At 38.5% G+C, this 13,435-nt stretch overlaps 1 protein-coding gene across 4 annotated transcripts in view; it reads right to left on the minus strand.

Moving 5' to 3' along the window:
- Positions 1–834: 834 nt before the first annotated feature.
- Positions 835–13,435, minus strand: part of DCTD (dCMP deaminase) — a 211,024-nt gene continuing 198,423 nt past the window's right edge. For all 4 annotated transcript variants that reach the window (XM_077177396.1, XM_077177395.1, XM_077177397.1 and 1 more), the window contains 3 exons: positions 5,356–5,472; positions 4,070–4,166; positions 835–2,159 (listed from right to left, as the gene is read on the minus strand). In XM_077177396.1, the coding sequence (XP_077033511.1) occupies positions 2,081–2,159; positions 4,070–4,166; positions 5,356–5,472 (293 nt within the window). In that variant the 3' untranslated portion in view covers positions 835–2,080. The remainder of the gene's footprint in view (positions 2,160–4,069; positions 4,167–5,355; positions 5,473–13,435) is intronic.

Below are 13,435 nucleotides of genomic sequence, written 5' to 3' on the forward strand. Positions count from 1 at the left end.
TATGCTTTTTCCCTTTCCATAAAGTTGCCCTGGGAATTAAGAGTCCACCTAGTGGCCTGAGTCAACTGATCATTACTGTGATATCTTGTATGTGCGCCTCTATCAGACCCACACCTGATCAGGAGAACTCTAAAATCCTACCCTTTTCTCCAGTACTGCTTCTTTGTTACACAACCAGGGAAGTCCTGGGGGGGAAAAAAAAAGTTTATAAAAGTACTTCCCTAAAAATATCTGGACATTGGTTCAAAACAACTTTCAAGTTTCTATGCACGTTACATATTCACAGTATCCAAGGCCTAACAAGAAACGCTTACAGTAACTTGAGTCACAATGCACATTTTAAATCTGAATTTAGATTATCAATTATATATGAAGAGAATAGCAATTTTGCAGCAAAACCCCAAAATTCTGCCTCTTCTCTCCCCTCTGTCCTATTGTCAGACATGTATAAGTCAAAATGCTTTTACTTACTAATTCAGACCAAAGAAAACAATGTGCATTAACTGGCTTAGTGACATTTTATTAAAGTAATTTTTCAGGTTTCATGCTCCCCCCCCACACACATATGCGCAAATTTCTTCTTCTGGCACTAAGCCACAGACCAATTTTGACATGGAAAACAGCTGTAGGAAAAAGAAAATCAGAAATTATCTTATAAATGGACACATAATACATTACAGTGATCCCTTTAGTAGTCAAATGGTTCATGAACATTATATTTTATGTAATATCACAAATGCACAAAATATGCTTTCCATATGATTGCAAAAACAGCAGCGCTCTGGAGCCAAGTGCATGACTTAATATTATAATAATGAGTCTACTTCAGTGTAGTGGATTTTAATAAGACTTTAATAATACTGGTATGAAGCCAAATTACATAATGCTCCAAAATATGAAACAAAGCTTTTGTAGAGAAAATAAAAGCTCATTGAAGTATAACCACATTAAAAAGAAAAAAACCAAAACCAAAAACAACAAACCCAACAACCACCAATGTTATCTAAACAAAGCCATTAGGCATACTTAATTTTTAAAAATCAAATTAGAGAAAATGAACTCAAATCTATTCCCAGATCTCCAGATAAAATTAAAAAGGATATTATTTTAGGCAACATTTATGAAAATGGAGGTACTATGTCAGCACTGGGAAACAAGCTAACACCGCAATTACATCTTTTGGCATAGATACAGATATGGGTTGAATATCTCCAATTTCTCTCAAAGGACAAAAAATTATTCAGTTACCTTACAGGTAGAATTTAAGACTGAGCTATACTGGATTATCTAGGAACAGCTTAGACCAATAAAATTATTTTCTTTTACACATGAAAACAAATTCAGTGTAAAAGTCCCAGAGGTAAAGCACCAAATTATTTCCTCCCTCAAGCCCCTTCAATTCTGGAATCTTGGGGAAACCAAGGATTTGAAATCACCTGTAAAGCTCACTCAGGCATGGACAATTCTCAGAACAGCTTCCTCTCTCAACCCTCCCCAGGTATGGCAATGTCAGATAGCAATTAGAAGAAAAAGCAGCATTTCATTTGTTGGGTAACAAGCAAAATGGCACACATTCCTAAAGCTGTAAAACCTTTTAAATATTAGTGTTATGCTAGTTGTAAGATCAGCACTTGCATGGATAACATTTTTTGTTCTTTATTAGGATCAGCTGTGAAGATCCACATATCCAACAGAGAGATCAACGTCTATTAGCATATTCCACCGTACCACTGGTTACAAGTACTGCTGTTAAACTGAGGCTGAATCTCTGCTGACAGCCCACCAGAGCATGTGGTGATAAATACAGGAAGAATCAGCACAGTTTTCTTTATTTATATTGTTTCACCTATGTGTCTCCATTTTTTAAGCAGTTTTGATAAAGGCATAAAAAATTTGAAGTAGATTTAGATTCCACATGACAAGATGAAGTGAGCGGGACATTTTATGCCTTGGATTTCTTATAAGTCTACTTTAGCTACAGAAACCATTAAAAAGTTGCAAGTAACTTCAAGATGAAAGGCATTAGCAGCTTTTTAGAAAAGGATAATCACACTCTTCTAAAGACTTAATGAGACATAATTCACAGAAGCTTTTGACTTGGTCTGCTGTTAATCGAATCAAAGTCGATGATGATCTTGTTACACTTTGGCTTGAATTCCCTAAAAAAAAAGAAAAATACATATATTAGTTAGTGAGTAGTTAAAACATTTTGCTTGCTTTAGCTCCAGCTAAATTTTTGAAGGAATAAAAAAATTCCAAAAAACACATCCTTGGATTCTTGTAGTTTTCTTCTCTATAGGAGCCAATTATAGTGCACCACACTGAGAGAAACCTGGACAAGAAAGACTAAGACAAAAAGACACATGGGGTGGGTTACCCTGTACATTCTTCAGCTATTGGAATTTATAAATTACCCAGGAGTCAAAGGACTTTTACCAACTTAGCTGCAGGTGGTGGCATAATGTTACCAGTGATTTTTGTTCATATATATTAATATTTCAAATATTTTTAATATCTATTTAAAGATCTAGGTACAGATATAGGCATCCAGAAAAAAATATTTAAATCTTCTGTATATATATGCATATAAAAAGATATTTGGAATACATTTTGATAATATTGATATTTTGATCAATTTTTTCCTGCCAAGTTTTAGAAAAACACTTTCAAGCTTAATAGAATATGTTTTGTGGAAGGGAAATAGATCACATTATGCCATACTGGGTAAAACCCAAACTAGTTAAGAGGGAATAATTTAAAAATTGTAACTTTAGAACTCTAAAGTTTATGCTGCCGCAAAATGTTTCCTTTTATTATCATTACAGCATCTGCTGCAGCAATTAGCAAGGAAGGTATACAGGGACTGAGCATATATTTTCCAGTCTACCAGTAAACAAAAGATTATGCAAATAGTGTGGATTTAGTGCCTAATTAAGCTCTGCAGTTCAGTTCAAGAGATTCATTAAGTACCACCTACATCCTCAGCAATCGATACAAGGATAAGTAACAGTCCACGCAGGAAAGCACATGCTGCTGACCACAGAAACTCTGAACGCTTTGTTCTGAATAGCAATCTGAAATGCAAGAAACATCTCTCACCCTGGAGAAGTTACAAGATTTGACTTGCAAGAGAATGATTTATGCCTCTTAGTCAAATAGTCTTAGTAGACAGGAAATACACCGAAGGACTAAAACTGAATTTCAAGTACTGCTGTGTTTTTCCATGGATGTTTCTTAGCCCAGTAGGTATCTTTCATCCTAAAATTTTATCTGTCAGAATTGTTATGTTTGCAAATTTTTCAAAGTCTTTATATTAATACTGTAAAACTTTTTAGAGTTGCAGAGCCTCCCTGACTACATAATTAGCCTCACCCACAGCATGCTACTCCCATCAAACTCACTGTTGAACAGATTGTCTTTAGGTATCTATGACAGTGTCTTTAAAAACCCCACTCTTGAAACATTTTTCAGGTTATCATTACTTTAAGGCAAATATTCCAAGTTTTATCCTTTTCTCACCAAAAAGCTGACCAAAGAAGATGAACAGCTATGAGTATCAAGAATTATTTATGGGCAGCCTGTTTGACACCTTCCCAAACTGACAGCAACAACAAGACACTGAAGTTTCAATAAGGATGGAGTAATCCACAAAAACAACAATGAAAAATCAGTTGGTTGTTTCAGTCCAACTCATATGATCACAGGATAATTCAGGTTCCATGTGACTTCAGGAGATCATTTAGCCCTACCTCCTGCCCAAAGCAGAGTCAAGGAAGACTCTCCCAAGTACAATGTAATAAATAACCACCCCCTTGGCAGTTTCACTCCCATTCCAGGAACAAAATGAGTCACGGACCATTTTCTCATACAAACGTTTCAGAATTGCACTCTAACCATACACAAAACAAAAGAATGGTGCAACAGTTCTACAGAGGAAGCCAACTACAAACACTACAGAGGAATAAAATGCTCCATGACTGAAAGAAGAAAAACATTTGCCCTAAAGTTGGTATCTTTCACATTCCCATTTTTTTTCATTCCAGAGTAAAAATAAAGTTAATTCTCTCACCTATATATAATACCTGCCAGATCAAACATCCGCCGTGCAGCTGTCATTTCTGTAGTGTCATGATACTTGTCAGACATGAAAATAACTTCCTTTATGCCTAAAGAAGTCACATAGAAAAAATGTTAGAATTATACTAGAAAAAAATAGTACTGTCTCGTGCACAAAATCAGAAGAGGCAGCATTCATCCACACACTCTCCAACTCCTTGGTACACCTCTACTCACAAATGTATGCTGTGTAAAATTGCTGAATGATCTTGCCTAAATCACTTAGGCAGGGGAGAAATATAAAGGTTTCAAAAGAGAATTCACAAGCGTTTCATAGCTGATCAACATCTTCCTGTGTGTGCCAGACAATATGAATACCAATACACTGCAATTTAGTGCTGACCTAAGTGCATAAGGAAAAAGATGAGTGACTACATTGAGAACAAGCAGCCAATCTACCTTGAAGGCCATTTGATTTTGATTCTGTAAGTAAGAGAATTGTATGAAGCACAAATGCAGAATACCATCTTCCTTCCCTCTTCACCCCTCTTGATTTCAAACCATACTGAACCAAAATAAAGAAGCCTTCTGTTTGCTGCTTTCTTCCTGTGGCCATTAGTAGTGAGAGACACTCCCTAGAACAGCAACCCATGCTGGGACTGCATGACTTTACTCAGTGAGCAAAATACATGCTACTTTAAGCAGAGATTTTTACAGAACTGAAGCCTGCTGCAGATACTGCCTAATCTCAAAAAAGGAGACACATTCAGGCCAGCACACTCGCTGCAGTGGCACAGATTTATAATAATTGTAATGAAAGACATAATTAAAATAGGATCATAGAAATCTTATGACATTTATGAGCAAAGATATTTTAAAATCTTCAAATATCTACTATGCATCACATTCAAATTAAAATTTCATGTATATACTCCCAACAGACCTTTTGTCATGCAGAAGTTTATTTCTTTCTGCCCTACTCTATTCAATGTGCCAGAGCACAGTAAAATTGACAGTAATTATATGCAAAGCCTGTGTTGTTCTTTGGCAGCTCCTGGTCTAAGAAGTTACAAACCTAAATTAGAAGCACGTTTAGAATCACACTAGATGCAATTAGCACTGGAAAAATTTGGCACCATTCAGATGCAAAAAACCCTCACAAGTAGCATCTTATGAGGTTGACAGTGCAATTAATTTAGATCTAACATCAGCAATTTAACATCAAATACATCTATTAGAAGATGCCAATGAGCAGGCAGCACTGCAACCCTGAAAAAGCAAGTTGGCACTACTGCTTACCTGCCTGGATGATGAGTTTTGCACATTCATTACATGGAAATAAGGCAACATACATGCTGCAGCCTTTCACATCAGCTGAGTTTTTGTTCATGATGGCATTCAATTCGGCATGGCACACTGATTAAACAAGGGAAGAAACAATTCATAATACTGATCATTAAATAAATTGGTCAAACTAAAATTAAAGTGTTACAATATAATTGCTTGCAGTATATTCAAAGGCAAATAGCTTGCACAGCTTATCATAAAGGGCAGAGAAAGAAATAAAAGCAGAAATACCAAGATCAATGAAGGTCAATTGTTCTGACCAGGCTGCTGATTAGTAATGATATCATTAAGTGCATTAGCACTGCCATTTGCTGACACCTATTGCAGGCAACAAAGCCGTAGGCTGTGGGCCAAGCCATTGCAACCACCCTTAGTGAAGCAATATCTCACAGCTTCACAACTCTCTGGAGTATCTAACTGCCAGTATAAAACAGCTCATTTATGTGTTTACATGCACAGATAGGAACAGTCTTATGGTTGTAGGAGTGCTCTGTGCGCTCTTAAAGGCAGCAGAATGGCCAAGTAAAACCAAGCAGCTCTGTCCTCTGGGCCTCAGAAAGGCTCAGCACTGCTGCAGGATTCTCCCAGCCCCAGAATACACAAGACACACTTGGCCATAAAAACATCCAGCTTCAATATTAGAGTGACTTTACTGCTCATTAAAAGGTGCCAGACTTCATAAGCAGGAAAACAAAGTCCTGTATTTCTCCATGGATTTGAGACAGGCCAGGTAGCAATGGACCATCCTGCCTTGCTCCACCATACATAACAGCTCTTTCAGGACAGACAGCACCAGTGTTTATAATGAGTACAGAGCAGGTTATCTAATGTGTTACCAACACAGCTGAGAAGAATGCAGTTTCTGTGTTGTCCACAATCAAGCTCTGAAAAAAACATTAGGACTGCAACAACTTCCTGTTTACTCCTAGGAATAACAGCAAGTTGCATAATTTATACACCTACCTACTAAGAAACTGCCTGCTGCCCTGACTTCTTAAACAGATGAAGTGTGGTGTGGGTTTGAGATCATTTAGAGACCTGCATGTGCAGACAACTTTAAGAGATTTTCCACTGCTTGTTTAGAAGAACAGATTTTTTCAAAAAGTTGTTTTCTTCTCCCTTGTGCCCATGTGAAAATTAAAACAGACCAAGTTGCACAGCACAACTTCATAGCAAACTTGGTGCTATATGCTGACCTCTGTGTGAATGATCTCACCACACAAATAACTGAGCGCACTACCTTCAACACACAGGAATCATTGCTGAATGGAAATGTTTTCCATATGGGCTAAATGTCTACATGGAATTTTCTATACAACAGCTAATGCACTACAAATTTACAGCCTAACTTACAGCACACAAACTTTCCCATGCAAGCAAGTCACAAAGGACTGAACACTTGCAAAAGAAAGCTCAGTATTGGCTTCCACCACGCCCATGTTATGCTGTCCACATACCTTCTCATAACCAGTAAAGCCAGAAACCAACACAAAAACCAGGAAATTGAAAAAGAAAAAAAAATCAGCCAAGAGCCAAGAATCATCACATTAAGGCTTCTTTCATTTTTACTGTTTCTACTGCAATTGTTATTGGGTCACCCTGTATTTTAAATATATACCATTAGGTGTATGAGAGATGCAGTTATACGAACCAATACATTTAGAAAATCCAGAAAATATGTTGAACTCCAAGTACATTACTAAGTTGCACCAATCTTATAAAGCCTTTATAAAGGTTAATAAATAAATTAATAAATAGTCAGAGAATTATTTTTCTGTGGCTACAGAGGACTGAATAAAAGAGTGACATAATTTCCACAACTGGAAGTAGGGGTTATGTCAACAGAACAGAAACATCACTTTTAAGTTTCTTTGAACAATATATTTGTGTTCTAGGCAGCAGTTTAAAATATAGAAGGCATCCAGAAAGAAATATGCTTTCAAAGGCTCCCAAAACTAAAAAAAAACCCCAAAACTAATGGCTTTAGTAAATATTTTTCCTTCACTAAAACTCAGAAATCTTCAGCTGTAAAACCAGACAAGTTTCATTATTAGTACTGCAACAAGTTTCCTTCCTGCACTAATGAGAGAAAAAGGTTCTTTTGGCAGACTTCTACAAACTTTCAACAACAAACCTCTTCCCAAGCAAAAACAAGATCAGGCCAAGAATAACTTATAGAAGATAATCAGTTGGAGCGAGGGAAGACCATAAATTTTGCCTCCTGACCATCTTCACACAATCTGAAGTTAAGAAAAATTACAACTATCCCACGTGGACAGAAGATGCAGTGACAGCAATAAGAAACAGACAAATCATTCCCAGACAAAAAGTACTTAAGTCTACAACAAACCCAGCAAGTTTTCATTTCAGATAGAAAATTAGGTACATTTTTCATGTGCCTAACCAAGTATTTCTTACTGAACTTATTGCAGAAACTAGTACAGAACCAGAACCTTGCACTGACTCCAGAGGTAATAATTTTCCATCCAGTATTACTTTTTTGGTCTACTGGGCTATTAAATACCAAACCACTTTGTCTCAGTTGCTGTGATTTGGAAGTATATTCAGGTAAGCTATAATTACACATGTCTTTGTTTTATACATCTCCCTGGACATGTGCTACTTATAAAGGTTTATTATGCCAGATGGTTCTTAAGAAGGTGCTGGCATCAGACAAATATTTTTAGGCTTTGTCTCACCACTTTTAATTCTCTCTTACTCATATTCACTTCCCTCTGACAAATAGGCATTGACCAGGTAAGATAGGTCTATGACCCCCAGATTCTTCTTATAGACCTCCCCAGCTTTTTTGAGAGACAGAAAACAAATCCAGAAGTCCAAAATCCTTCTTGTTAATTACTAACTAGCTTATATTTGGGGTGTTATGAAGTTTTCTAAGCTGTTAAGAGCTACTGCTAATAGTTTAAATTGTTCTCTCTGAGACAGTAAGAAGCTAACTTAAAATAACAGGTGCACAGTTTTCAGAACTCTGAAAATTGTTATCTTTAGGCAGACTAGTAAAACTAAGAATTTTTACAATACCCTATGAGGGGCTCAAGAGCTTCGGTTTTAAAAAAAGAATATTCACATGTAGCCAACATAATATCAAGTCCACAACAGTGGTTTCCATTCTGGAGAAGTAGCTGAAAAGTATTCTCAAAAGGCTTCATTAGCTGAAGAAATAACCATGCAACGAGAAGTTAAGTGTGTGCTCTGACATCCCCACCACCTGCTACTAGGTTCATGAGAGGGGAAAAAAGGAAAAAAGCCAAGGAATGACTGCTTCATTACTGGTAGTATTAATTGCTAGTGTTTCTATCTCTTATTGCATGCTGGTTTGTGTTGCATAGCTGAGGTAGCACTCATCCTTAAGCTCACCTGTAAATAAGAGACCTCAGCTTACCCTATAAATGGTACCTTTTCAGGATTGAACACTGAACATGAGCATGTTCCCAGTGGGTTGCAGAGTCAGAAGTACTCTTCCCACATTCTAAACGTGTTTTGACTCGCAATTTCATGAGAACCACAAGATTAGTCAAGGTGCTTAATAGTGTTTAAAGGCTTACATGCTTGATGAAGAACATGCTAAGGACCACCATAACTTTAAAGACCTTTTAAAGAAGCAATCAGAGGAAGGGCTAAGGAGAATGACTTTTTAGTGCTATTAATTACTAATTGAGCCAGACTAAGAATTTTGTTATCCTTTACTTGCTGGAACTCTGACACTGGACACAGCAAGAATCCCAGAAGGTATCAAAACATTAATTTAAGGAATGGAGTCTGGAGTGACAACCGCTGGGGGCAGTGGTTGATGGATCTGGAACTTGTAGAATGACATCTATTTTTTTCAGCCTTTTTGAAAGCATAGGGATGGTTGCTGGTCACTTCATTAAGGGCAGGCAGGACACTGATGCTGGGCTGGCACTGCCCTCAGCCCCTCCTGCTGTTCTCTCTCTCCCCCTCTCTGTGCTGAAGCTGCTGTGGTCAGGGCACAGAGGCAAGGATAACAGCAGCAGATTTGTTGGGAGGCCTAACCTCTTCAGACTGCAGAAAGAAAAACAGAACCCCAGCCTCACAGCTTTCTTCCACAAGAACTGGAAAGTGAAGCTGGGAACCACAGCCATTTATGAACATCACAAAACTTGCTGGGTCAGACCAGAGAAACACCTCTCAAAATGTGAGCAGCACTAGCTAACCCACCCTATTTCACAGCTTCTCCCATCCTGCTCCAAGCTGGTTCTACTCCTAGCAGGACACAGAAGTGTTTCTTATCAGGCAAGTAGAACAAGAGGAACTATTGTTTCTAAATCTCCAAACTTTCTACAGGTTTGATGTATGACACCAGAGTTGGACAGAAATCCATGCAGGACAAGAGTGAGTGGCTGTAAGTGGAGACTATCTCCTATAGATCCCCTTCCCAGCTGAAGCCTCATCTTTGCACTGCCAATTGGAGAGAGAGCATCACACTTCCTCAGAGTGCCTTATCAAATTTTGTGCTGTCAAAATAACAGCTTCTACAAAACTAACATTTGCCTGAATATTGTTGAGTGTTCATTTCTCTGAAAAATTGACAAAAAGCTCATAATCCTAACACAAGGAAATGTTGATAACAGTTTGTTTCATTTTACACAGCAGGTACTGTTCAATTAGAGCATAATTTTTGCCACAGCACATATTTTATCATATTCGAACCTGTATAAATATTTGTAAGCATACTTATTCACTATTTTCTGTATTGCTCAGAGGTTTCTAAATTTGCCAGTCATTTTAATTTAAAACCCTTAATTAGAGACTGGTTGTCAAATGGATGTTCTTAGATTACAGTGGAGACAGAGGGCATAACAGGAGCACAGCAACTAGATTTAGTGGGAAGATTTGCATTAATAGGACAAAAATGTAGCATTTTAAATGACTGGTGAGAGGAAACTGAGAATTAACAAATCCTCAGATTCATCTAACAGAAACAGAGGGCACACTTTTGACTCTGAAAATCAGAATTTTGCCTAATCAATAAGAAGCTTCTGCACATAGTACGGAACACAATGCTTCAGGAAGAGCTTTTAATCTTAGTAAAACTGGCCTTCCATTCCTCTCATGTGCACAGACACATCCCTGCTGCTGTTACTGACTGGCAGCCTGGAGCCAGTTCCAACACAACAATGACATCTTGATTTTGTGCTGTGAAAAATGGCACTCTGCAGAACTCTCTGTGCTTTCTGATATACCAAGCCTATACTGTTCCAATATATACCACAACCAGAAGAAGGAAGAGCCTCCATCCACTTCAAGAGTCTCATAAGGAATGCACGGTACCAATACACGTGATCCATGTCACTGCTCCTGTAACATCCAAATGCCCTGCAAATGTTTGCATCCTCTATTTGATGCCTTCTCTCAGTAGTAGCTCAGGTTACACCTGGATTTCCTAATCAAGCACAACACTGCCCCTAACAGTGAGCTGAGCAGAACCCATGCCTGAGGGTGTGAGATAGACACATGCAGTATATTGCAGCAGACATAGGAAACCAAGACCAAGGTAACCCAGGTCAATTTCAAACCAACAAGTTTCAAGATACAGGAAAATTCAAGAGTGACAGGACTTGTTTAACCTCACAACTGAAGTTCAAAAGGTAACTGCTATCAGTAAGTGCACAGGGAAGGAGGAAGGGTTAACCACAAGAAAAGCTAAAAAAACATTGCTGGCACATGGAACAACCTAGAAACTAACCACAGATAAACTTAGGGTGGAAATTGGAAGATTTTTAGCCATGAAACAGTAGCTGTAGTTGATCAGAGCTGTAGGGTCAGTGCTTTCATCAGTTCTTCTGGAGCTCAATAAATTTATTATAGGATCACCTAACCCCCTTCTGCAAAGACTGCCTCTGGGTCCAATCCTCTACTATGTCTATGTTGCTAAACACACACAGGGCCAGGGTCTGACCCCTGGCCCTGAGGCCAACTGGCACACACTGGCTCACGCTCATTTTGGGGCTCCATCAGCAACACACTGCCCTCAGGCCTCAGTTTCCTCAAGCTCCAGAGTCCCATGACAACACACAGTTATTTTGTATGTCTCAGTTCAAAGTGCATAAAGAAGTGAGAAGACTTTTATGCAGCCCACCAGAGAGGGATTTTCAGAGCATGAAACAGAGTATGTGTTGCATATCTGCCAGTATGCCTGAGGGAAGGAGGAGGGTTAAGCATACCATCTCAGCAGGCTTTGCACTATAAGCCTATACCTGATGACTGTTTTCTTTGCAGTCTTTTTCCAACCCTGCCCTCCGGAACACCACTGGAAGAGCAATAGTGAAGCTTTGTTCTGGAGAAAGGTACTAAGAGTGGTGCCAAACACGGGAAGGGAGCTAAGCGTGTATGTCTAACCCACAGGAGTGCCCAGGACCAGGTGGTCAGCACTCAGATCCAACCCCAGACCTTTTCTGTAGCACTGCAGATGCATGAAGTAGCTCCAGAAGACATCTTCCAACTTAGTGTGGTGGTACATGCACAATTACCACAGCTTCATCTAATAAGCCACGCTGTAGTGATGAAAGTGCCATCAGTCCCGTGGTTAGCTAATGGAGCTCACAGTAAGATTGCACTGTCTCTGAACAAGCCAGTCAGGAAGATGCAAGGATAAAAAGTTCAATTTACACAAATGCTGTGATGATTAGCAAAAGGAGAAAGGAAAAATGACAGTTTAATGAGATTTTAGCAGCAATTCTATGTGTCTCTGCATCTACCAAGAATTTTTTTAAGCAGAAGATTTTTTTTTTATATATACTTGTCTGGTCTGTCAACTGTGCTATCAAGATTAATAAGAAATTGCTAGAGTTTAAATGATCTGTGAATTACAAAATAGGTTGTTTATTCATCACAGCAGACACTTTGTGTTACAAAGTTGTGATTTTTTTAATGAGGTGAAGACTAAGATAATGGGGGGAAGGGCAGTAGTTAAACCAACTCCTGGAAATCAACACAGCACTCCAAGCTGTTACTAGTTAGCTCATTTTTTAAACATCACATGCTCTTCATCTTCTGCAGTCAGAGTTAACAAAAAGAAAAAATTTCTCACATCGTATTGTACAAAGATTCCTCACAGTACTTTTAGTTTAAACTGGTCAGCTCAGATTTGAGTGCCTGGAACGTGCTCGGATGCCAGAGACCACCCGCACTGATTTTAGCTCAGAACTGAGACCTTACAGCAGCATAAAAACTCAACCAAAATCAATATTCTGTTTTCAGTGCTTTATATTTAATCAATGGGCTAACACTTGTTTCTTCACCCTATAAATAAAGAGCAGTCATACTAAGTTGTACCATTATGGTCACAGCACTCTATGTAAAACCAGTGGTTCAGAGCAGACTTCAAATTTGGCAGGAGCAGACTTCAAATTTGGCTCTGTATTGGGAATACACCTGTTCTAAAAAATAATATGAAATGGTCTTGAGAGTTACCATTAGAGGTTTTATAATAAATTGGTGAAGTGAACAAGGACAAAGTACTGAGGTTTTAAGAAGTCAAAAATATCAAACTGATGAATTATGTGCTGAGCCACTGCATATCATCTTTCACTTCAATGCCATAGAAAACCAGAAAATGGTTTTTAGAAAGAGCTCTGAGTGAGCTCAGACTATGTCAAAACTCATGCAAGTTTAATTTCTCTATCACACCAATTGTTAAAGTTACAAGTAAGAAACAGAAATAGTAGGCAGAGATAGATACTGGTCACTGGAAAAGAGTCAGTATTTCTCTCCAAAATGTGAACTCTTGTGCTGACTTTCCCCTACCCACACAGAGAGAAAGAAAATTTCCCAAGGCTCTGATTCTCTCTTTTGTGTTTCTCTGCCCTGCCGTTCCTGAGCTCAGGACAGGCTGAGATGCAGCAAAGGTTGAAGAAGCTCCTGTTTTTCCTTTGCCTGTGGCTTCTGCTGCATTGGTGTCACACACAGACGTGCAGCAGGAGCTGGAGTGGGTACAGAAAGATGAAGAGGGACTTAGGGAAGCATGGGGATTGTATGGTCTCCTATCAGT

Source organism: Agelaius phoeniceus, chromosome 4, assembly GCF_051311805.1.
Source record: "Agelaius phoeniceus isolate bAgePho1 chromosome 4, bAgePho1.hap1, whole genome shotgun sequence".
Lineage (NCBI taxonomy): Eukaryota > Metazoa > Chordata > Aves > Passeriformes > Icteridae > Agelaius > Agelaius phoeniceus.